The sequence below is a fragment of the Takifugu flavidus genome, chromosome 19, assembly GCF_003711565.1.
Source record: "Takifugu flavidus isolate HTHZ2018 chromosome 19, ASM371156v2, whole genome shotgun sequence".
NCBI classification, from domain to species: Eukaryota; Metazoa; Chordata; class Actinopteri; order Tetraodontiformes; family Tetraodontidae; genus Takifugu; species Takifugu flavidus.
This window is the reverse complement of record NC_079538.1, coordinates 9,857,092-9,882,488: the sequence shown is the minus strand read 5'-3', so window position 1 is coordinate 9,882,488 and position 25,397 is coordinate 9,857,092. Positions and strand designations below refer to the sequence as shown.

General features: G+C 49.9%; 3 protein-coding genes across 6 annotated transcripts; 2 read left to right on the top strand and 1 right to left on the bottom strand.

Moving 5' to 3' along the window:
- Window positions 1-2,330: 2,330 nt before the first annotated feature.
- slc25a47a (solute carrier family 25 member 47a) lies at window positions 2,331-5,433 on the bottom strand. Of its 2 annotated transcripts, none has more exons than XM_057016837.1 (6): window positions 5,261-5,433; window positions 4,533-4,576; window positions 4,383-4,454; window positions 4,021-4,200; window positions 3,685-3,949; window positions 2,331-3,350 (listed from the first exon to the last, which is right to left on the bottom strand). In XM_057016837.1, the coding sequence occupies exons 1-6, from the start codon at window positions 5,295-5,297 to the stop codon at window positions 3,037-3,039; spliced, it is 912 nt and encodes a 303-aa protein (XP_056872817.1). In that variant the 5' UTR covers window positions 5,298-5,433; the 3' UTR covers window positions 2,331-3,036. The 2 variants fall into 2 exon arrangements, with proteins under 2 accessions (XP_056872817.1, XP_056872818.1); XM_057016838.1 differs by having other exon boundaries at window positions 4,533-4,595; window positions 5,261-5,420.
- An 821-nt stretch (window positions 5,434-6,254) lies between these two features.
- Window positions 6,255-12,790, top strand: LOC130516069 (mitochondrial basic amino acids transporter-like). Of its 3 annotated transcripts, XR_008947350.1 has the most exons (10): window positions 6,255-6,675; window positions 7,937-7,980; window positions 8,075-8,158; window positions 8,465-10,227; window positions 11,030-11,110; window positions 11,181-11,423; window positions 11,504-11,788; window positions 11,874-12,198; window positions 12,392-12,432; window positions 12,524-12,790. XR_008947350.1 is itself a non-coding variant. In XM_057016836.1 (8 exons), the coding sequence occupies exons 2-8, from the start codon at window positions 11,044-11,046 to the stop codon at window positions 12,617-12,619; spliced, it is 900 nt and encodes a 299-aa protein (XP_056872816.1). In that variant the 5' UTR covers window positions 9,228-10,227; window positions 11,030-11,043; the 3' UTR covers window positions 12,620-12,790. The 3 variants fall into 3 exon arrangements, 2 of the variants coding, with proteins under 2 accessions (XP_056872815.1, XP_056872816.1); XM_057016836.1 differs by lacking the exons at window positions 6,255-6,675; window positions 7,937-7,980; window positions 8,075-8,158 and having other exon boundaries at window positions 9,228-10,227; window positions 11,874-11,939; window positions 12,097-12,198; XM_057016835.1 differs by lacking the exons at window positions 11,030-11,110; window positions 11,181-11,423; window positions 11,504-11,788; ... (1 more) ...; window positions 12,392-12,432; window positions 12,524-12,790 and having other exon boundaries at window positions 8,465-10,605.
- Window positions 12,791-14,024: 1,234 nt separating this feature from the next.
- On the top strand, window positions 14,025-17,762 carry vrtn (vertebrae development associated). The gene is made up of 3 exons (XM_057017593.1): window positions 14,025-14,379; window positions 14,863-15,184; window positions 15,267-17,762. The coding sequence occupies exons 2-3, from the start codon at window positions 14,873-14,875 to the stop codon at window positions 16,989-16,991; spliced, it is 2,037 nt and encodes a 678-aa protein (XP_056873573.1). The 5' UTR covers window positions 14,025-14,379; window positions 14,863-14,872; the 3' UTR covers window positions 16,992-17,762.
- Window positions 17,763-25,397: the final 7,635 nt, after the last annotated feature.

The window sequence follows — 25,397 nt, the reverse complement described above, 5'->3', positions numbered from 1 at the left end:
ACATTAGCTGCAGACCTATGGACATGTTCAAGCACGGCGCAAATCCCCATAGCATAAATGTGCAGAAAGGAAAACAAACAAACAACACAAAACCCTTCAGCTGGAGAGTGTTTTGGACTGGCGTCAGCTGTTTATGTGCGAGTCAGCTGGAGCCAAGCGTAGGAAGAGCAACAGCGCCCCCACACGGCTCCCCCTGGTACTACATGCATAATCACCTGTCAATCAGTAGTTTTGCTGCCACTGCTGTGTTTTTATCCATCCATCCATCCACCCACCCGTCCATCCATCCATCCATCCACCAACCCATCCATCCATCCATCCATCCATCCCACCGATCCATCCACCAACCCATCCATCCATCCATCCATCCATTCACCCATCCATCCATCCATCCATCCATCCATCCATCCATCCACCGATCCATCCATCCATCCATCCATCCATCCATCCATCCATCCATCCATCCATCCATCCAGCCAGCCAGCCATCCATCCACCCACCCATCCATCCATCCATTCACCCATCCATTCATCCATCCATCCATCCATCCATCCATCCATCCATCCATCCATCCACCCACCCATCCATCCACCATCCATCCATCCATCCATCCATCCATCCATCATCCATCCATCCACCCACCAACCCATCCATCCATCCACCCATCCATCCATCCACCCATCCATCCATCCATCCATCCATCCATCCATCCATCCATCCATCCATCCATCCATCCCAACCGCTGGAGCTGCAGTTTTACCCAGCAGCACACGTCACCACCAGGGGAGCGCAGAGCTCCGAAAATAGCCCAAACGGCAGTTGGTGCAAGGGATGGGGGGGGGGATGCAAGGACTGATGCATGACAACAAACGGAAGCTGTGAACCTTCCGCAGCTGCTCGAACCCCGACGCCGGAAGTTTCCCTCCCTCTGACAGGGAATAAAGACATGAGAGGCTGCTGTGATGTGAATCATGCGCTGCGCCTCATCCCACTGATCTGTTTATGGAAATGCCGGCGCTGCTTCTTTATTCCCAGCCGCTTTCATCTTCATGATCCGCTTTTTGATTTGATCCGTCTGACAAAACTTATTTAACATGCGTGATGCGCAGCCGAGACTAGAACAGTTGACATGTTTCCATCACATCTCGTGTGTTTGTGTGTGTGTTTTCTCCTTTAGCTCGTGTGCATGTACGGAAATAATACAGAAATTGTGGAAACTCATTAAATGGAATTTTACAAACGAAGAGCATGGCTGGTTTCATAATTGTGAATAATTGTGCAGGTTGCGTAAAAGAATACAAACATGCAGGGTTTAATTATCAGCACACAAAGGAAACATTCAGGGCAATTCTCAGAATTTCAGCGAGTGTGCTTTTGGTTTGTGCCGGCACTGGTGTGGAACTGCCACAGAGGCGTGACCCTTCGCTCCTGCACGCTAAAACTCAGTTATTTGGTGATTTATAGAACTCCCTTCCATGCACAGCAGGCGCGCGGAGGAGCTGCGACGGTCCAGCTTTTAAAATGTTCCCCTTGATATTTGGATAATCGGATTTCTTTTGCCCCCCCTCCAACAGAATAACAGAAATATCTCCCTCGGTGAAGGAAAACTGGCTCTTTTCTGTTGTTGTTTACCCTAAACATCAGATTTGGAGCACTCCGGCTGAAACTTTAAACGCTTGTGTTCGGTTGCAAAAGTTGGCTGATTGCGCGTGTGAGATCAATGATGACCTCTCCCAGCTTCAGCATGTTCCGACACGATTAAAAAGGACACGATTCCACATTTTGGTGCATTTATCAGCGTTTCCGTGTCACCTTGTTGACGGAATTCGATCTGATCGTCATTAGAGACGCAGAGCAGGGAACCCGGTGAGCCGGCTCCGGAGTTTAGGTGATCACTCCAGGCTGAGGATTTGTTGCCTCAGATGTCCGATTTCCCCCTGCTAATTTCTCCCCTTTGATGTCTCTTTTGTACCTGTATACTGCATTTTTGTCTCCACTGGGATTAACAGCTGTGACGCTCAGCGTAAATATGACACTCGTCCTGTTGTCGGGTGTAACAACACAAAAACATGATAAGACGTCGGTCATGGATGCTGCCTGGATTGTCAGCGATTTTAAAACATGCACCAACAAACTGATCCGTAGAGTTTTTGTATGAAAGGCAACCAAATGATTCTGAGGCCTTGTCGCAAAATCACGTGATCACGTCGTGAATCAGCCCTTTACATTTATGCAGACCAGTCAAATATTTGTGATTTGTTCAGGGTTTTACTGGTTATTTAACTCTTCTACCTCTACTTTGAGCTTCACTCCTCCATAGAAAATATCCATTGATTTACTGCTTTAATTGGGGAAGGCGCGTCAGCACATCGGTCACAAATTCAATAAATAAGTGAAAAATCTCTCACATGGAAATGTCAGCGATATTCTAAAGATGATAACTCAAGCCCAAACATTTACCGCAACTCCCTTCTGCTTGGAAGGCCAAAGGTCAAAGTCCCTCCGCAACCCGGAGCATCGCAAAAATGCAAACATCTCTTTTCTTGAGCCATTTTGGATTCTTTTTCCCTTTTAATCCGTTGAAAGCGTTGAGTCATTTTGCCGGCAGGCAAGACAAACATTGACTGTCAAACAGGTAAGAAATTATAAATAACTTAAAATTGGTGACTGATATGTGTTGTTTCACAACTCGTCCTCCTGAGACACACCATCGTGTTTATGGTTCCAGGTAGTGTCGGGGGTGCAAACTGTGCTGCTGGTAATCCATACCTTCAGAATAGAATAGTGCTTTCAGGCTTGAATGTTCTCCAGGCAACTACTACACGAATGCAGTTTTGTTTGCAAAGACCTTTGATCGCCGTCAAGTGTAACAGAAGTAACGCACAAGATGGACGAGGGCGCCATCTAGTGGCGGAAGAGGCGGTTGGACCAAATTAGCTTATGAGCGTGGGAAATATTACCGATGGTGGAGGTAACAGCATCAAACAGAGCATATGTAAAAGCAAACATTATTAAGAGAAGAGTCGGCGGCTGCTGCTATTCAAAGCCGACGGGGGGCGTGTCCGTGTTATCAGAACTAGTTTGGAGGAATGCGGTGATGACCTCATAGGTCAGGAACACCATCATGCTGACAGGGACGGCCCTGACATAGTTGAGGCCCAAGGTCCTGAAGAACACCCCGACTCCCTCTGTCCTCAGCGTCTTAGTGAGACAGTGGAAAAAATTTCTGTATTGCTTCTTCCCCAGCAGGCCGTCCATCTGCAGACGGGCCTTCACCACGTCCATGGGCGTCCCCACCGTCCAGGCCGACATGCCCGCCACGGCCCCGCCAAACATCACGCCGATCCAGCCTAGACAGACCAGACAACACAGGAAACTCAACCATCAAATGTTTGATGTTAAATTCGTTGCCTGCCTGGGATCTAGCATATCTGGAGCAGCAGTTTATATATAAATGATAGAATATATAGTTTAGAGATGTCTTCATATGCAAAACGCTGCCATTGAAAACACTTCCTACGCAGCACTTGCGTGATGACAATGTTGTTGTTCAGTCTCGTCCCAGATTTGGGACGTGAATGGTAAAGGTCACATGACGGGACACGTGGTGTTCCATTTTAACAGCTGACTTATGACTACAGCTGCTTCCCCACGTGCCTTCCTGCCGTTTCCCTCCGCACTCACTGGGTTTTTTCTCGCCAAAGTCTGTCAGGAGCTCGGAGACGGTTCTGTACATCAGGAAGTAAACGGCGTAGGACGGGCCGTCCCTCAGCATGAGCGGGAGGGCTCCCCTGTAGAGACCTCTGACCCCGTCCTCTTTGAGGATGCTCAGCAGGCAGTGGACTGGGCCTTGGTACTTGGGTTTGGACGTGTTCGTGGCTCCTTTCTTGGACTCCGTCTGACACTGCAGACGCACTTTCACGATATCACCCGGGGCCATCACTGATATCTGTTGGGAGGGCAGTAATCAGACATGATTTTACATTCCAAACATGACACATCTCAATCCGTGAGCCGTACCTGGGCTACCCCCCCCGCCAGACCTGACAGGAAGACTTCCATCTTGGTATTGGGGCCGCCGCCGGCTCCGCGTGCCTGGCTCAGACAGTGCAGACAGTTCCTGTAGGTGCCAAACGCCACAGAGGAAGTCATGGAGACGGTGGTGAGCGGCAGGGCCATGCCTTTGAAGAAGCCCTTCACCTTCAAAACAGCAGCGAGGAGAACGACAAAAACGTGACAGGTGAATCAAGCGTTGGAGCATCTTAAAGGGTGAAGAGGCGACTCCAAATGTTCCCGTTGGAAATGCGCCGACTGGCTGGGACCACATGGAGCACGATCTTATTCCAGCTTCTGCACTTTCTATTCATGGAGAGGGCACCTACCCCTTCTTTTGAAAACGTGGTTTCGATACACTGCCATACTCCTTTGTACTGTTTCTGAGTCTGGATTCGCACCTTTTGAAGATAAAAGGACATGAAATCAAAACGACGTTGATTTGTTAGACGTCTATCGCAGGATGTCCATTAGTGTACCTTCACAGTGTCCAGAGGGTAGCCCACAACGACTCCGATGCCCCCTGAGTGTTAAAGACAACACTATAAACACAAAGATTCCAGCGCTTTAATCACTTGCTTGTGATAAAAACCAGTAATCATCTCACTTTTAACAACAACATGAATATAACGTGATTTTTAGTGTTGCTGCCAATGCTAACTGGTTCTATCTGCAGAGGTTTTCCATCGTGAGTTAGTAGTTTGAAAGGCACTTTGCATTAGATATTTGTTACAACAGAAAGAATCAGATTTTCTTTATTCTAATGTGACACACTGGCCCATTTATTTTACAGCAACTGAATTTGTGAGGAAGAAATTAATATTTATAATTCTCTGGAACACTTTTAATTATTTAAAGTCAATCACCCACACGTTCACATTTGAATTTTGCTCTACTAAAATACTGAACATTCACGTGTGACTCAACAACCATCTTATAAATTATCTACCCCTGAGTAAACAATTATTTAATGTGAAAATTTAGCTCTCTCGGCTACTGACATATATACTAGTAAAGATAAAAACGCATCTTCTATGCAAAATTCGGAAACATTTTCCATCTTAATTTCAATGTGATCAGTGTTTTCAGCTAAAAATCGGGACGGAAAAACAGAGATAATGTTGATGAACCTGCAGCATAGTTATGTAGCAGCCGGCTGGCTAACAACCCGTGCTAACACTAGCTCAACACCGGTGTCGGCTGTTACCTGCCAGCGATCCTGACACAAAATCAGCGATGTGCATCCTGTCAAACCTCTACTGACAAAGAAAAGCCGGCTTGATACGAACCCAACCATCTTTTAGTATGTCTGCATGACAGTAACCTTGAGTGTTACATCATTCTTAGGGTAGGCGTGGCTTGAAACCAGTGTTGGCCACTCCTCAATAAGGAAGGTTCCTATTGGCTGTCCCAAGACTCACTGAGTTTGAGGAGGTTATGAGCGCGAGGAATATCGTGAGATAGAAAGAGCAAACAAAACAAAACAAACAAAAAAACACCTTAAATATGGTTTGAACTGTAATCAAACGTATCTCTTTTACATCTTACTGACTTAAACGCTATATAAATTCTTATAAATCAATTTTGTCCTGTTAAGGTAAATGATGGAATATCATAGTGTCTCTGTTTTCTAGTGTTTTCCTTTTAAAACAAACTTTGTTTAAGTTTTACACAGAACGCAATACATAAGATACAATAAAATACAATTAAATGACAGTAGGAATAAATTACATGATATCAATTACATTGTTTACACATTTAAGACTACAGGACAGAACATATGACTTCTTAACAAGAACTATTTACAGGGTCAACAAGTGCCACGGTGTGGGTGTTTTTGTTCTATTTATTGAGCTTTTTTAAGTCATTTCTTCAACAAAACCCTCCCAGAAAACAAATAGATGTGGAAGAAGATGTCACAGGTTTAAACATCAGCAGGAAATCAGTATTTTTTTGGAATCTTCATGGAAAAATAGTCTGTACAGCAACAAGAACTGTACTGGATGATCATCTGCACCACTAAATGACACTGTGTTTAAACAAATAGGAAATGACTTTCAAGATCTTGAATTTGAAAGTCATTTCTTCTCATATTCAGAATATGTGCGCTAAACAACCAATGAACGTCACGAATCAGTGGGTGTGGGCGGTAACCTTTTCTCTCATTGGTCGGCGATGGGCCGCTGCCGGCGGCCCCGCCCACTACTACTTACATCCTGCGACGCTAGCTTGGCTGCTGCAGCTCCCCAGACCGACTTCCTTGAAGCCCCGGACCAGCCCATGAAAGAACCGGGTTCTCGGAGGTCGTTTAAAGTCAAGGAGAGCGTTTCTGTACGCGCAAATCTACAGGGAAGAAGAGAAAGGTGTCGGCATCCTATGTGTTTTTAGGTCTGCGGGGGCGGAAAGGTGGCTCATATAGATTACCGGAAACAGTCAATTTGATCATCAGGGAATAAACGGGATAAAAGCAGGTGTAAAGGTACAGGTGCAGCAAAAGTTGGCAATTTGGGAGAAGGTTTCCCTAAATTATTGAAGACGTCTCCTCCTCTCACGTGGGGTGAACGAGTCGATCGGCGAGGTGACGTGCGGGAGCGATGGACTTCGTTGCGGGATGCATGGGAGGTAAGTGAACCGCACCTGCGCCTTATCTCTTCATATGTTGTATAAGTTCAGGATAACGAAGAGCTGCCGAAGAAGCAGCTCTGGGGTGGACATGGCTTTGCCTCCCGAGGGGGGCAGAAAGTGTCCCCGTTGCTCATGGTAACAGCACCAACCCGCCAGCACGCGCAGAAGTGATGCAACGCCATCACGAGATTTCAGTTGTATTTCCGAAATTCTGCCGCTTGTCGGCTCAATGATGGACATGATAATTACTCCACCGATTAAATAGTAGCCTCCAACGCTAAACCATTATAATTGTTTTATTATGCTGATTTGCTAGCAAATATGTAATTTAGAAAAAGATTAACAATCTTTTTTTTTAAAGCGATTTCGAATCTGAAAGCTTAATGTGGTGAACTTGGCAGACTGGATTTGACTAGGCTCCAGACCATTGTGTGTGCGATGAATGTTTACTTCATTGTTTTGTTTCCGTGTCCCCGTGCTGAGTTTAGGGCTTTGGCCTTGGAAAGTTTCCTTTCAGCACAATCAGGTGATGCCAACCAGTCCACACCCCTTCAGGGACCAATCCTGTGCTTCCACAACACCTGGCCTGTCACACCTTGTCTTTCTCCATTCTCAGACGAAGCGGTCCGCCTTTGTGTGAGGATGAGTAGGACGCGGAGATCAGAGTGCCCCCTTTTTTCACGCCCTACGCTTGTACCCGGGCGTCAAGGTCACTGGCTGCCTGTCATTGTGCCACACGCGCTTGCCTGCGCGTTTTACGTGGCTTATGGCCGGGAGCTCGCTCCCCATTGGCTCCTTTTACAAATGGGTCAGGTGACACAGCAGGCGCTTATGTGGGATTAGCGCTGTGGTTTGTTTACTCTGGGTGACCTGTGGAAATTAAGGCTTCATTTGTGTGATGTGCAACAACTTTTCATTCTGAAGTACACACAAGTGATGTTAAAGTACACACAAGTGATGTTAAAGTACACACAAACGACTTGGGCGTCAGCCGTTATCACTTAGAGCAAACAAAGCAGTTGTGCAATCCTGCCTACTGGCACTCAGATGTCAAACACACGTCTTCCGCTAGGCCCGGGAACTATTATTAGGTTCCTACACGGGCTCTATTGAGGAGAACCAGAGTGGGTATCAGAACAAGGTCGTGCCGGTTGCGTAACGCCCCGCAGAAAGCTGAACGGGCGACGATGCCCGTTTAGCACATATGGCGCTCTATAATTACACCATGCTAAATGTAAACAATGTTCTTGGTCTTCAGGCGCTGCTGGAGTCCTGGTTGGACACCCGTTTGACACGGTCAAGGTGAGGGGACAAAAGATATGTTTAAATTATGGTTAAACGTCTGTGTTTCAGCATTTATTTTTAACGCTCAGTGTGTCATTTGTGACGTTTCCAGGTGAGGCTGCAGGTCCAGTGCATCGATAAGCCTCTGTACCGCGGGACCTTTCACTGTTTCCAGTCCATCGTGCGCCAGGAGTCGGTACGTAGATTTACGCTTGTTTTTTTGCTAATATGATTAATGTATATATTTAATTAGTTGTCCTGTCACAAATGTGTGTATGCTAGGGGTGGCGGTGTCAGGGGCGTTGAAAGTGGCGCCGCCTGCTAGATGTTGCTCGACAGTGACAGCAGTGTCACAGTAGCCGCACCTGTCATAATGTCAGCCCCCCCCCAGGTTGAAGACCATCGCATTATACGATCTATATATTGTGTCTAGGTTCAGGCGTTAGAAAAGGCTTTCGGCCCAAAACACTCACCGTCCGGCGGTCTTTGCTTCTCACTGCAGTTGCTGGGTCTGTACAAAGGCATCGGATCCCCCATGATGGGCCTCACGTTCATCAACGCCATAGTGTTTGGCGTTCAGGGGAACGCCATGCGGCTGCTGGCGAAGGACACTCCCACGAACCAGTTCCTGGCCGGCGCGGCGGCCGGCGCCATCCAGTGCGTCATCTGCTGCCCCATGGAGCTGGCCAAAACCCGCATGCAAATGCAGGGGACAGGGGAGAAGAAGTCCACCAGGAAGCTGTACAAGAACTCCCTGGACTGCCTGGTGCGCATCTACAACAGGGAGGGCCTGCGGGGGGTGAACAGGGGCATGGTGACCACGCTCATCCGGGAGACGCCGGCCTTCGGCTTCTACTTCTGGACCTACGACGTGCTGACGCGCAGCCTGGGCTGCGACTTGGGAGACCGCTACATGATCCCCAAGCTGCTCTTCGCAGGGGGCATGGCGGGGATCGCCTCCTGGCTGTCCACCTACCCCGTGGATGTGATAAAGTCCCGGCTCCAGGCGGATGGCGTGGGCGGAGTCAACCAGTACAGCAGCATCGCCGACTGCGTGCGGCAGAGCGTGAAGCGGGAGGGCTACATGGTGTTCACGCGGGGCCTCACCTCCACGCTGCTACGGGCCTTCCCCGTCAACGCCGCCACCTTCGCCACCGTCACACTGGTCCTCATGTACGCCAGAGGGGAGGAGCCTGCGCCCATGGACTGCGAGCCGCCTCAGCCGGGCCCCCACACGCAGATACAGCAGCAGCCGTCCAGCCTGTGACGTCGGCAAGGCGGCGACCCTCAACCCGGGCACTTTACCAGAGCATGGGAAACAAGATCTAGCATTTAAAGATACTTATTCCCCAGCAGTCGAGCAGCCATTCCCAAGTTCGGAACGTTGTAAAGCATCTAATCTGTAGAAAGATGAAATATCCGGTTTGCCTGTGAAAAATGCGCACTTATAAAGACGAATCAGCGTCATTTGATTGGATAATTAGGGCTGAAAACCTGTCCTGGCTAGGCATGTACTGTAAAGTCTCATATTCCTGTTTAACTCGGCATATTGTTCGTTTTTTATTTCTTTTCTTATGTTTGTCGGAAACGTGTTTCCTGCCTTATGAGAAAAAAAAGCACCTGTGTGTACTTGAACTTTCAGACATCAAGAAAAATAACCAGTTTCCTGCCTCTAAAACCAAAAGAAGATGATAACGGTTGGGTTTGCACGGTTAGCTCGGCGGTGTTATTCCACGCGGCGGCGCCCTCAGAGGAGTTCCTCAGGGACCTAGAGCGGAGCGTCTGCAGATCAGACGCGGGTGTTTCCTCTGTGCAGAGCATGGTGCTACACCTTTTATTCTTTTAACCTTAGAAACTGTGTAATCTGTATCTGTTCATTTAAACTGTACCTGATATTGAGAGTTATAACCTCTTGGAACTCTTGGAGTTTTATTTTTTTGAATACATGCACCCGGAACAGTGACTGACACGGACCGTGTTGAACGTCTGTGTCTGTCCTGGCTCCAGGGTGTCAGTGCTCCTGGTTTATCTGAAGCTGCTCCATCGGCAGCTATATTGCTGATCCATTTGCTGTCCAGATTCTGTTCTTAGAACTTCCACCGATTCTGGAACTTGTGCGCAAGCTGGTTCTGTGGAATGTTTAGGAGGCCGTCGGACGCTAGATAAGCTGCAGAGAGCGTGAATGTCACAGGCCTGTGTTCAGTCCTGAACGCGTCTGGCTAATTTGAGGGCCGACTGTCCAACGCTGCTAAGAAAAACATCAAAGTAAGTATATTTGTGCTGGTTGAATGATGAGGATAAAAACTGACAGGGAGAAAGGGACGTCTCGTTGAAGTGTTTAACCCGTTCACCTTTTTATTGTTGCCTGGGAACCTGACATTTGATTACTGCTAGAGCAGATGTGCACTATATTTTGGAGTGGTTCTGACATACATACTGTATATGTGTAAAGTCTCTGTGTGTCTCTGGGTTTGTTTTTTGTTTGATTCTGATAGTGAATGTCTAAAGAACCAATTCGACCAGTTAGCCGTTACAACAATGAGAACCTTCCTGGGAAACAGATGTAATATTTTTGTAACATTACATAACATTCATTTAGTCTTTTAGAAGATGTACAATCGGGTTAATAAAGTTTATTTCAGAGTTTTTGTGGTTTGTGTGACTTAAACATTCTTAGAAATGGACGTTTACGTTCTTGGGCTCGGGCGCCATCTGCTGGACGTCACAGGGGGTTGCAGCTTAAAATTTTAAGTGGTGAATGATTGACAGAGAGAAGTGGAAACACCTAAACGGAACACCAGAGACAGCATTTCATCACGTTTATTAAATATAATAGAGCCGAAGGTCAACGTATTATTCCATTTTAAAAGGATCCTTAGTGGCCCAGAAAGCTACATTTTTATCAACCAGGCTGTCTTTTTGTGGATTGTCATGTATTTCACGCATACATGTCAGAGTACCTCTGCCGTGTGGAGAAAAAAAAAAAGTGAAGTCCTCCTTGGTGGGAGGATGCAAATGCAGGAAGTGATATTTGTGCCACCCCAAAAAAGAACACTGTCATCAACAGATGTTCCACACGTGATGGCTGCCGGAATCACTCGATCCCCAGTGAGACTGCTGCTCTTCTCTTTGGTGATGGTGATCAGAAGTAAGTGAAGCATTTGTGTCCGTCTGGGATCCCACGTGTGGAGTCTTGACCGTGTCATCTGGTTCTGCAGGTTCTCTCTTAGCCACTGGACAGAAATATGAGCTCGTCTTCCCGTGTCAGGAGGACCTAGTCTGCCTTCGCATGTGGCGCCTTAACCAGAGGAGCACTGCGGATTACATCGCCGTGGCAACGGCTGGACTGATCAAGGCCAGATCAGAGAGGTCATCAGAATGCCATCTGCCAATCAAAGAGGAGAAAGACCAAATCGTTGAGATTTGCACGAACGGGACACAAGTGCCATTTGCTAAAAAGGGTGAGGACACGATACAAATACACGATCATCTGATTTCAGCTGTCTCATACACACGTTGTCCCTTCTGTGATGCCCCGTAGACGTCCTAAACATCAGCCTGAATTGGGGCAAATCTGCGTCGCTGCAGTGCGTCCTGCTCGCTTATGGCAGGCGTAAATGCAGCGAGCAGAAGGTCCGCCTGAGGTGGCTGGATGAAGCCGGCGCTGACATGGAGGCACACTCGGAGCATCGGGTTGATCGGGACTCTGACTGTAACGTAACTCTGACTGTCACCTTCAAAAGTCCTGGAATCAAAAAGCTCAGGTGTCAGGTCACTGCGAACAAAGAGAGCAAGACTTCAGTGAAGCTGTGGGTCAAAGTTCCAGGTGTGTACGACTGATCCCAGACAGGTACGCATCATAATCCAATCATTATTGATTACGCTGCTGATTAATGCTGGTTTCACTGTAGCTCTTAAAGGGGAAGGAAGAGCGATGGTTGTAGTGCCTGGACCTGATCACAAGCTCCCAGACGCAGGCAAGCGTTCCAGACTCGGAACAAAAGCCCTTCCTAATTACCCCTGAATTAGCACCGCTAAGCTAACTCAAGGCCCTGCAGGTTCACAGGGCTCATTTCAGTCAACAGTGTGTTCTTTTTGGTGTGTGTGTTATCTTTAAATCTTAATGTGTTCCAGGCGGCAAAAGGGACATTGTCAGCACGGCGGTGGGGGTGGCGGGATGTGCGTTTTTTATCGCGGCGGTTGCAGCTTTTGTTGTAAGAAGAAAAAGAAGAACTAGTGAGTTGACCTGAAACCTGTTGAAATCAGGTTGTGTACACACACACACAAACAGGTTTTGCATAACGGTGTGGTTTTTAGAGAGGTCCATGTCAGCTGCAGGCGTGCTGTTCGCTGTGGTGTCTTTAATAATTATTCTGCAACTATCAAACAGGCCATTAAGCCCCTTAGTCATAATAATGTGGATCTGCAGGAAACCAGCAGCCTGGTGGATCCGAATCAACCAGCAACCACGTGAGCCTCTCCAACCTTCTCCTGCAGTTGCATTGACAGGACGGGAGCACCAGTGGTTTAAAGTGTGTGTGTGTGCGTGTGTGTGTTTCAGGACAACATGATCTATGCTGATTTGATCCTACCTGACAGCTCCGTTCAGATGTTGGTGCGCGAGGACACCGAATACGCCTGCATCCAACGCCAATAATCTGTGGCCTGCAGCGTCAATCCGTCGCCGCGACGACGCCATCGCACACAAACCGAGTCAGCCGTTTGGGGCCTTGGCATTGTCCCCTGTCTACCTCGTTTAACCTTTGACCCCCTCTGAGCTTACAGCTGCATAATTAGTGGATGTCTTTAAATAAAGTTTGTGCTGAAATGTTTGCGCCACTTTGTGTGAGGACTCATGCTGAGTTGTGTTTGAGACCGGCTTCAGCCTTCATCTCCTTCTGATTGCTACACACACGCTCACGTGCACACGCACACGTTGGGCCCCAGCAGGTGAGAGACTGCCGGAGCCGGCCCAGTGTTGCCCTATTTGCATTTTAAATGCTTGCAGCCAGCCCACTACTGTGTTCCGAGTGCAGCACATCTAATCTACACACCTAAGGTGTGTGTGGGGGGCTGCAGTCTGGGGGGGTTGAAAAGATGGAAAGGCGGGGAGAGGAGCATAACCCAGAAAGTGTTCCAGGCTGGATCAGAACCCAGAAAGTGTTCCAGGCTGGATCAGAGGCTGGCGCTGTGCTCCCGTTAGAATGATCCGATCTGATGAGATTTCAGGCCGGGATGAAAGCCGGTGATTCAGGTCTCAGGGAAGTCTCTTCTCAGCGGTCCTGCAGGAAGAAGATGAAGGAAAAGAGGGAATGAAAGAAGCTCGCAGATGCAAAACGTGTGTGTTGATGGAGCCGCCTAAAATGCACAAGAATCAAAGGAACAGAAGATGCTGCGGCCCACCGAGCACCCCTGTGTATCCCAGTTTGGTGGCTAAACTAACTACCTTTAGTGGAGATATGTCCATCCTTGATAATGACCCCCCCCCCACACACACACACACACAGACACACACAGACACACACACACACACACACAGACACACACACACACACACACAGACACTTTGTCCAAGTAGCTGATAAGTCTTGGCTGGAAGCCTTGAACCCCAGTGGATCCTGGCACCAGCACGTCTGCCAGAGTGAACATCAGTGGGAGCCCAACACTAGTGTGTGTGTGTGTGTGTGTGTGCGCGTGTAGCAGGGCAGGGGTCTGTGGTGCGGGGGCTGGTGACAGTGGCTTGGGATTGTTGTGCGTGTGTGGAACAAAAGGCCTTGATGGCTGAAATCCTGCAAGGGGCAGGAAAGGAGGTGTTAAAAGTCATACAGTGGAGAAACAAGCCGACCTGGAGCCCCCCCCCCCCCCCCCACACCCGAACATACACACCCAGTCTGCACATATCCACTCTAATCAACAAACTGGGCTTTTGGTTTTGTGTTGGAACACAAACCAAAGCCCCAAAAGTCCCAATGAGATTTAAATCATTGACAAATTCTTTGTTTTGGCGAGACCACGTGGGTCACGTGATCAGGCCAGGGGCAGATTTGGTTTTGGGTAAAAACCAGAAGTCTTTTACCTGCGGGACCAAAGGGCTCCGCCGGTGGCCGTGACACTTTGGCTTTTGTTCCCAGTTCACATTGAAATTGACCCTGGCTGCGGTCTAAGGAGGAGGGGTGTTGTTGGGGGGCTGGAGGAGGTGTTTCTTGACGTAGATGCCAAAAAAAAGGAGGGCGAGTCGACGGTGAGCTATTTCCTGCAGGGAGGTGCGGCTCGTCGCTCCCAGAAATCTGCCGTGCTCACCGGAGGAGGGACGGCGCATTCTGGAGCTTTTGCGCAAACGAAGCTGAAACTCCCCGCATCCGCCCCCCCGCAAACCACGAGATCTGGAGCTCCTCGCTTCGGCTGTTGGACATCCAGGTAGGACAGCGGTGCTTAGTCTTTGGCTGGGTTGTTTACTTATTCATTGATTTATATTTATTTGAATTTTTACCTGCGTGTGGATACGCGCCGAACTCGGAGGGCGCCGCCGATGAGCGCCCCCCCCCCCCCCCCCCCAGAGAGGAGCTTCAGCTGAAACCAAGGGCTGATTTAATCGGGATTAAGACGTTTGAAAAGAGGCCCAGGTTGTTTGCGGATGGCAACATGGTCATAAGCGACGGCCCGTGGGAGTTTTGGTTAACTTTATTCTTGAAATCCTCGACTCTCAGACCTGCGGGTGTTTTAAAAATCTTCCCACTGGGAGATTTAACAACCAGTCTCTTTAAATGATGACATGTGTTTAGTTTGTGACAAAACGAGTTATTTTAGGCGATTTAATGTTAAAATAGCTCCTCTTTTAGCTTCCCTCTGCGCCTTTATCTCTCAGATCTCCCCCTTTCTCCCCCCTCCCCTGCTTTCCAGTTCCTCAGGTATGATCCAGAGGAAGGAGTTGGTGCTGTCTGTCCTGGGGGAACTCCAGGAGGCCACGGAGTGCTCTGGCCTGGATGCTCTGACCAGAGTGGCCCTGGAGGTGGACCAGATCCTGGCTCCCTTCGCCCTCCCTGTAACCCCCTGTCAGGATTTCCCACAGTGGGCGCGCGTGGACGAGGCGGCCCGTGACCTGTATCCCGCGGACGCCCCAGCGGGTCTCCTGCCTCTGAGCTGCCAGGGAGGTGGGAACCTGCTGTTTGACGCCGCGAGCATGTTGCTGGTGGGCAACACTGATCTCAGCCTGGAGCTGCAGGTGAGCGGCCCCCGCCTGGTCCCCTCTTAACGGTCCGTCTGCCACATTTTACCCACAAACATGTTGATTCCCGCTCCCGCAGGTCCGGACTGTGGTGGACATGGTGCTGTGGAAGAGGTACTACCTGTCGGGGATGATCGACTCGAAGATGATGCTGCAGGCGGTCCGCTTCAGTCTCTGCGCGGAAGAGTCGGAGGACATGCTCAACCTGCCCGCCTCGGTCCTGGAGGCCATTTTTGACGCGGACGTGAAGGCCTCCTGCTTCCCCGGCTCCTATGCCAACATGTGGCACGTGTACGCGCTGTCGTCAGTCCTGCAGTTCAACGTCTACTCCATCTACCCCATGTTCAACCTCAAAATCAGACCTTACTTCAACCGCGTCATACGGCCCAGGACCAGGCCCGGCGACCAAGAGCCCCAGACCATTCACATCATGTGGTCCGGCGTGCTACACTCCAGGTCTCTGTTCAGACCGGACCGTTTTGTGGCTCTGGTCCAGGCGAATGAAGACGGCGACCAGAAGGCGTCGCTCAATGAGAGCGAGGAGCTGCTGAGCCGGGAGCTGCAGCTCTCTTACCCGAATCTGAAGGACAAGTACAACATCACCAAGCGCACCTTCTACCGCTGGAAGAGACAGACCCAGGAGCACTGCAAGAAGTCCACGGCCAGGTACGAGGCGAAGCATTTCCTGCAGGCCTGCTACCTGGAGGGCAAGCTCATGCCTCTGCACCAGTTCAAGAAGTTTTTCCCAGAAATCTCCAGGTCATCTTACTACAACTGGAAGCACGAGCTCCTAAAGACCAGAGGAAGCTTTTCCACCTCGCTGTCAACCGGAGAGGTGAGTCCCGCGGAGAGCACGGAGCAGGAGGCCTGGTCCTCCCCGGAGGGGAAGGAGGAGGAGCCGGAGCACCACGACAGCGTCGCCAGCATGTTCGGTCTGAGCGCGGGTAAGCTGGACCTGGAGCGCGCTCACACCATGGCTAACATGCAGCAGGCCAAGCGCTGCCTTCAGAACTCCATCGCCATGAACACCTCGCTCCCCTTCAGGGTCTTTAAGAAGAACTTCCCGGGGATCTCCAGGTCAACGTACTACAACTGGAGGAGGGACGCCATGCTCTTCGCCAGGGGCTACAAAGGCGGCCTGGCCAGCAGTGAGGACAGCTCGGACGCCGACAAGTGCCAGAGTCCCGGCAGCCTGTCGCCAGGGCTGCCCCAGCCCCTCCTGCCCCGGGCCAGGGTCTGCAGGAGGAGGCACCGGAGCTTCAGGCTGGCATACATGAGCAAAAAACAGCTCAGGGATGCTGCCAAGCTGCACGTCCAGAAGTCCAAATGGTCCCTGATGAAGTTCAGGCTCAGGTTCCCGACCATGTCGCCCTGTTTCTACTGGCTGTGGCGTGGCGGTCTGGGCCGCAGGAAGAAGGGGGCCGAGGCGGTCCAGCTCCCCGCGGGCGGCGAGGAACCTGCTGCAGAAGACGGGCCGGCGGGGAGGCTGACGGAGAGCCGGCAAGTGCTCGTGTACACGCAGGACCCCGGACACCGCCAGTGTCCCGCGGCGCCCCATTTCGACGCCCCACTTTCAAAGCACGCGCTCCCCAAGGTGTCCCTCGACGAGCAGATGTTTGCCCTGGATGTGGTGGCTCTGGCCAACTTCAAGGCCAAGGCCAAGCTCTTCCTGCAGCAGCGCTTCGAGCAGAAGGCCTTCCCCACGTTCAAAGAGTTCCGGTCCTACTTCCCCTTCACCCCGCGCTCCACGTACTACATGTGGAAGCGGGCCTTGTATCACGGCGTGTCACTAGTTCACGGCTAAGCGGGCGTTAAACTGCACCGCAACAGACTTTTGTGTGGAAGAGAAGAACTTCTCGCCCATCAGAACGCCTCCACGCTGCAAACGTGCTACCTAGCAGAGCGCCGAGGACACGCCTAAGTTAAGTGTCCTGCATCTCTGTTTGCCCCCCCCGCCCCCCACCCGGACATTCGGACATGTGTGAAGATGCGTTCTCATCCCTCCACCGTGTTTTAATGCCATTTTCCCTCCCCGTTACCCGGCTGGAGCCAAATTTCCCACTGATTTGTTTTATTTGGACTCCTGGAGCTTTCTTTCTTTTCTTTTTTTTAATTATTGTTTATTATTTGAATGTAAATCGGATCTCGTGGCTGTTTCTGGGGGGGGGGTTGTTTTCTTTTCCACATGCAAACAGGATTCCGGTCCTTTCCCGTTGACTTTCCACTTCTGACCGTACGTTGTTTAATCATCCGACATTTAATATCGTCTCACTTTATTTGCACTAAAGAAGACAGCGATGAATGTATGGACTCACCTGTGCACCCAGTGGTTATCTTTTTTTTAATTATTATTATTTCTAAGCCATTTTAAGTGATTGTTTACTCGTGAACAAACTACCTACTGCGTCTGCCGTAGCCGTGGCGACAGGTTTCGGTGTCTGATTGTACCCGCTGCCGTTCTTCCTGGTTGAATGTGTGAAATGTGCTCTGCTGATGCTGGCAGGCTGCATCGGCCGTCCAGTCGTGCAGAAAATCTGTGTTGGGGGGCCGTCAATAAAGTGCAGACTAGTTTCAAGCCTTCGCTTCATTTCCACTCTGTAACGTCGTGCGCTGCATGTTGGGAGGCTGTGAACCCTCCGGAGTCGTTCGGGGTTCTGTCCGACTGGTCGGGCCGTTATTCAGGCAGCCACGATACCAATCACCCCTCGCTAAGGCGTTCTATTCAGACGCCCCAGCGCCCGCGCCGCTGCCCCATTCTCTGGCTGGACAAACTGGACAATTAATCACAATAGTGGCGGCAACAAAAGCGTCTGGATAAACCTGCAAATCACACGATGGCAGCAGCCGCATCAGGAAGCTTTGAAACTTTTGCTCACAGCCTTTTCATTGTGCCGATGCTAATGAGGGCTGCTGAATAAAGTGCAGGGGGGGGAGGGGGAGGGGGTAATTGTATGCGTGGTGATAGAGGTGTTGAGATAAGACCATTTGGGGTGTTTTGAAGGGGTGGGGGGGCATAAAGAGGGATGCCTGAGCCACACCCATTCCTCAGTGGTTTAGTCAGTTAAAGCTTAGCTTGAAAATAAAAATAGATCCACAGCTGACCTCCACACGGAGATGTAATTGACCAGGCGTTTTTACTTGCAGGCTGGATTGCCATCTTCATTACAGCATGAAATGAGGAACTTTCGATGGCTTGGAGCTGCCCGGCATTGTTTATCTCAAAAATAGCATGAAAATAATGAGGGCTGGCAGGTTGCAACACACGCACACACAGTCTGATAAAGCTTCTCAAAGATTCAAACTTCATACCCGGCAGTAAACAAACGCACATCAAGTATTCTTTCTGCCAATTAAGCCTCAGATAGTGACCTCCCAAACTGGGAAAACCAAAGAAAATCTTGAACAAAAAGTAAAGTAAAATTTATTGGAAAGAATTGTGGGTTTTGAGCACTTAAGTGCTAAAACTCCACTATACACCAGCCTTCCGCTAGGTGGCAGTAGTTGACCTCACAAGACCGTTTCCATGGTTTCACTCCTGGGCTGCTGCAGGTTGTGCAGTAAAGATTCTGCCGGAAAATCTCCACTAACGAACATAATCCAGCTGCTAATGCCAGATAACGTGTGGGAAATCAATTGCATGGTTGGGAATAAAATGTTGGAGACAACAAACGGAGAAGATAAGAGAAGAAAGGAAACATTTGTTGTGAGCTCTGCTGGGAGATTTTGTGGTCTGAGAAACACAAGAGGTTTGTTTATCAGGGAGGTTTCAGTGACGTTTTCATGAGCTGTACAATAAAAGTTGCTCCTTCTCCCATGTTTAGTTTCAGCTGAGGCCTTGAGCCATTTACACTCCAACAGCCGTTCTCACTGCTGGTCTGGGCCAGAGCCTCCGCACTCATGCTGGGACGCCACTTCTCACCCGCCTCTGTATGCAAATCTGGGATTTCCATTTGAAAAGTCCGGGTGTCGGCATTTCTGATCCAGCGCAGAGTGCTTCCTGCAAACACATCACAGACCGGGACTGGGACTGGGACTGGGACTGGGGCTGGGGCTGAGACTGGGACTGGGACTGGGACTGGGACTGGGGCTGAGGCTGAGGCTGAGGCTGAGGCTGAGACTGGGACTGGGGCTGGGACTGGGACAGGGGCTGGGGCTGGGACTGGGACTGGGGCTGGGGCTGGGGCTGGGGCTGGGGCTGGGACTGGGACTGGGGCTGGGACTGGGGCTGGGGCTGGGGCTGGGGCTGGGGCTGGGGCTGGGGCTGGGACTGGGACTGGGGCTGGGGCTGAGGCTGAGACTGGGACTGGGACTGGGACAGGGACAGGGGCTGGGACTGGGACTGGGACTGGGGCTGGGGCTGGGACTGGGACTGGGGCTGGGACTGGGGCTGGGGCTGGGGCTGGGACTGGGACTGGGGCTGGGACTGGGGCTGAGACTGGGACTGGGACTGGGACTGGGACTGGGACTGGGACTGGGGCTGGGGCTGAGGCTGGGACTGGGACTGGGACAGGGACAGGGGCTGGGGCTGGGACTGGGACTGGGACTGGGGCTGGGACTGGGACTGGGACTGGGACTGGGACTGGGACTGGGGCTGGGGCTGGGGCTGGACTGGGACTGGGACTGGGACTGGGACTGGGACTGGGACTGGGGCTGGGGCTGGGACTGGGACTGGGACTTGAGTTGGGGCTCAGCTTGGGGCTGGGACTGAGACTGGGACTGAGACTGGGACTGGAGCAGGGACTGGGACATGGACATGGACAGGGACAGGGACAGGGGCTGGGACCAGGATTGGGACAGGGACTGGGACAGGGACTGGGACAGGGACAGGGACTGGGACAGGGACTGGGACAAGGACAGGGACAGGGACAGGGGCTGGGATCTGATCAGGATCACATCCAGGAGGCGTTTCTATCTCTCCAAGAAAACAGGTCCAAGCCCCACGAGGGTTGAACTTTGACCTCTGCTCTGCCGGCCCTTCTGCAGGATGATCAACAGGTTGGTGCTGGACTCTAATAACTAGAAACTGGAGTTTGGGTAATAACTCCAAACATTAACTAGAACTTCCCAGCACCCATCAGAGGAATAAAGCGCTACGTGATTGAGAGCCGCGTGTTTAATAACAACAGCTTTGCCTCCACAGGCAGTAAAGCCGCTGCAGGGAGTCCGCCTGGTGCTGTCTGAGGGTTCTGAGGGTCATCAGGAGAACCGTGTGCTCCTCTCAGATCAGCCTGTTTCTCCAGAACGCAGCTGGAATAAAAGCTGGGCAATTTACCCACATTTTAGACGAAATGACCTCAGTCGGAAGGTTGAACTATAACTTCAGTCGAGCCATTTAAAAGCATTGAGTACCAAAGGGTTGCCGGTAGGTAATTATCTGGGGTTGTACGTGAGGAATAAATGCCCCAGTAGGAGGCGAGGACGAGATAAATCACCCTTTATTTAGGAGCGGGGCGATTAGCGCCCTCTTTTGTTCAAATGGTGACACTGCAACTGAATACGCACAAAAAAAACCAACAAAAAACTCCCCCAATCCCCCTTGATTCCAGATCTGGACACATTAAACCCAGAGTTTAATCACTCCTGGTTCGGCCTGAGCTAGACAATATTAATTATGCTTAGCAATATATTACTTATAATCCCCAGACAGGTGATAATAAAGAATCTGAGGGGATTAGTGATTTAATTCAGTGTCTCTAGGAGGACCAGCTGATGCATTCCTGATGGAAATAAAGGTCAGTTTAGGATATGCGATCACCAGAAGGTTCCATGTTCAAATCCCTGTTCACAGCTGCCCAGCTTGCCTGGGATTTCCACAGAATTAGAACATTGTTGCATCAAAGCGCTGCGGAAGAGTGATTCAAAGGGTTCTATGTAGTCCAGGTTACCCACCGTGGTGATGTCACTCTGCAGAGAGCTGAGGGGGTCTACTGATCTATTCATGTCTTGGGGGGTGGGGTTCAACAGAATATCTGCTTGTTGGAGGGTTTAAGCTGCAGAATCCTGCTGAGGTGAAGATTTCAGAGATTTTAGGCAGAGAGCTGCCCGAGAACCCTGCGGCTCCACGGAGCATGCGGCACCTGCATTATTACTGAACGTGCAGGAAAAACCAGCAGGTCGCTCCGGTCAATGTAACTAATATAAAAACGCCTGTCTCAATTCTTTAAATCTGAGAGAATAAAGAAAAAACCCTGCAGCAACAGTGAGGTTCCTCCATCATTGTCACCATGGATACAGTGTTTGGTTTTAGATTTTTAGAGAGGAACGATAATGGACGGGTCATACCAGGAAAGAGCCAATAAACAGACTGGTATCAGCGTACCGGAGACTCCCTGCCTCACTAACCAGTCTGAACTGGTTATACTGGCTTACCCTCAGGCTCCACCCCCTTTGTGCCAGAACTTTTAAAGGGATTTTTAACCCGTGACGGAGATGCTAACAGAAGCAGCGGCTCTGTGCTGCCTGCACAGACACACAGAGGTGGCTTCAACATGAGCGATGGCGTACGCCTCAGAGGGCGGGCCGGGCCGGTCGGCCTGTCAGGACCCATTCGGCATTGCAGCCGAAACAGAGTGAGACAAAGGGAAGCGCAGTTTCAGGGTTTAAACCGGAAATGAGAGCTGGACTGCTAGCATCTGTTTATTAGCTGTGAATTAAAGAGGCGTCCATCTGTTGGCTTTAGAAGCAAGCAGCAAGACACACAACCCCCCCCCTCCCCCAGAGCCCCCGTGCCCCATTGAGCCGGCCTTATCTGTTCGGATGATATCGACTGCGTTACTCATTATCACGCCAACAGCGTCGCTGTGAGTCAACTTGCACTCAATAAAGCGGGACGTGGCGGCGGAGAGGAGATCTAGAGACCAGCCTGATGCATAAATCTCCGTCGCTGCCGCCGCTCCATCTCTTGAATGTCACCGGGTCGCCTGAGCTGAGCGGCTCCTGACCGAAGACCCGGATTTGGAAATTTACAGCGGCGGCCATCTTAGTGACGACAGAGGGTAAAATAAATTGACTTATTGACCCAATGAGGAGGCTCTTCGAGGAACAGACATGTGTTGGTACTTGTATCATTGTGAGGACTCTCGGGAACGGCCTGCACCCCCCACAGCCCCGTACACTAACACCAACCTCCATAAAAAACCTTAAATCCGCAACTCTCAAACAGCCCTTCAAAAAACTGTCCTCACTTTGCAAGAAAAACGCACATTTCGGTCCTCACACACACCTGCTCATATCCCTATCTTTGTGAGGACTTTCCTAGACGTAATACATTACCCAGCGATTTTGAGCTAAAGTTGCTAAATGTGTGTTTCCTGCTGATATTATGTAGCATTAGCAATAGCCAGTCTACACTGTTGCTTATTTTAGCCGATTGTTGGCAATATTTCCACTTAATCATCCATCAACAACGATAGTGTCACAGTTCAAGAGCTCGTTAACAGAATAACCTACAGAGGTCAGGATGTTGACCTCGGAGGCTCCTTCCAAAGTCTTTTTCACAGCAGTAAATGATTCAGCATTTAGAGTTCAGGAGCTAAAGCTGGAGAATTTAAAGATCAGGAATAATTATGACAAATATGCTTATTTCCATTTCTTTAGAAGGGATATCCTTTAAATAGTTGATAAGTCTCATATTTATTAACGACGCAGCGCAACAGCATGCGGTTAATGAGCTGAGCTTAGCATAAAGACAGGTAAAAACACAAAAACCGCCTCCTTAAAGCTCAATAATTTACACGGTAGCGCTCACAGGCAGAGTCGCTCTAGCAGGAAGAAAGCTCCCTGTGCTGGAACTGTTTATGCTAAGCTAACCTTAGCCTTAAGATCACAGAAAACGCAACAATTAACCTTTCTAAGAATTCAATTCAAGAGTTCAGGATTCAGCGCAAATACTGGTGTTATTTCTCTCCAGAAAAGTTTATTTAAGCCTATTCCTAATTCACCTCTAAAACAACTTCATTCATCATCTTTAAGCCAAATTCTGAATCTCCTTCTGAGATTTTCCTCATCTTCGTGCCTATATCTTCAATAAGTTATGGAAAACCGACTAAATATTTCACAAAACTTCACTTCCATCATGAGGAAAAGCGACAAAATGCAGCATCTCCCTAAAACATTGTCCTGAACCCCACTGGTGTTCCCAGCACTGGCCCGGCCGGTCCACACCGTAAATTTTGGCTCCTTTTGAATTTCAATAATTAAGCCGAATTTGGAGCCGACATCTCCTAAAAATACTCCTGTTAAAAAAAAGAAACATTCCGCGGCTGAGAAAGTGGAGCAACACCGGCCTGGTTTCATCCGTCACACCTCGCCAGAACCAGCCTGGTTTTCTGTTCTGCAGGCTGAGATGAGGTCGTTACAGGAAGTGGACCGCGTCGTCCAGGTGGCTCCTGGTCTCGCTGTCACCCCGAGCGACCGTGGCCGCTGCAGGAACCCGCACATTTACGCCTTGATTTGCACATTCATCATCGCGGCGTCCTCGATAACGGCGCAGGGGAACAAAGAAGCGAACCTGTGATACAGAGAAGTGAGGGGAGAAGAGAGGAAACGGCCTGATTACCTCTGCTGTCAAACCTGCCTCAGCACTTCAAAGGAGCAGAAGATTGCAGCGTCGGGCTGCTGGATGCAAACTCGCTTTGAAAGGCGTCCTCCGAACAGAACAAAGCATCAAAGCGGAGCAGAGCGGGGAGGACTTGACTTGTTCCACCCCGAGCTTTTAGACGGGTCGGCGGCGCGAACGTGAAAACAAACAACTGGGAGGAAGAAAAGAACGCGAGGAAGAGCAGAAGCCTGTAAAAGTGAGCAAAACTTTGTGCCCTTCGGCTGCAGCTGGAGCTTCCCTGCTGTGCTCAGCAGGAATTGTTGAGCGGCACTTTAAGCTGCTCTGTCTGGGCCCCACTAGGGGTCGCTGTTGAGGAGGAGCTGCATCCGCCACCGTCATATCTGCCTCACAGGAAGTCAGATTTTGAAATTTAGTATAGAGGTTAGACCTGAAGCAGCTGTTTATTTATACCAGTTGAGTCCATTCGTCTGATGAAGCTCCGAATCGGGTTCCCACAGACGGGTCAAGGAAGTGAAAGTTGTTTGGCGACGTCTCCGCATCTGGACCGGAGAGTCCGACGACGCCACGGCGCTTTCAGCTTCATGGTTTAATCAGAGCAGCTCCATCTTTGGCCTTTAAAGAACCAGATAGAGTCAGCACCGGTGAAATTAGGTCTGCAGTTTTACTTTCTGCCCGCGGTACCTGGGAGGAGCGCCGAGGTGAATTGATCCAGGATTTGATGGAAAAGTCCTCTGTTGCTCAAGGGGATCAATCCAGTGTCGCCTTTTGAAGATATAGCCGCCGCGCATTAGCATTCAAAAAGCAACTCCTGCTGAGAGAACAGTAGAGTGCAAATAAGAGAATGGTTCATTTCTATGCCCCCATGGTAACACAAAGTGTACCCTATCAAAAGAGCCAGACAAAGGCGCAGCGAGAGGGCCTGGGGCATCAATAGCGGTCCCGAAAGCCGGCGCTGTCTGCTCGTCCTAATTGGCGATCAATCCACAAGGAAAGTTTTAAAACTCGGAGACTCGAGTGACTATTTGTGACAGCCGATCTAAATAATTAGCATTTGTTTTAGGCTAATCAATGTAACTTGTGTTTTATTCACGTGTTCCTTCAGTCCATCTTTCAGACACATTTTGAGGATGTTTGAAACTCCATGCTATAGATATGCTAATGTCAGCTACCATGTGGAATATTGACATCATGCTCACATATTTAACTGTTTTTAATATATGATCATGCAGTTGCTATAGATCATGTTCATTATATATTACCTCCTTACAGGAGACATATGGAACTTGATCCTGCTGCTCTCTGGGCCGGCCCGGTGAGACCAGACCCCCAGAGAAGAGGGAAGGGCTCCAGAAGCAGCTCAGAATCGGCCACGCTGCCGATGCTAATGATGCCGGCGCGTTCTCCACCTGTATAATCTCCTCTAATTCCCTCGTCACCCGTGGCTGTTTACTTCTCCATTTGCCTGACTTATCCTCCCATTAGGGGGGATGATGGCCTCTGCAGCCACTTGTGAAGACAAACTCGCTCTCCCGGCTCGTTTGAAGATTTGACGGCGTTTTAATACATTCTATACATTCCCATCATGCATTTCCAAGCGCGCAATAGCACCAAATTAAAATAAACACAGGCGCTAGAACAAGACAGTAATTC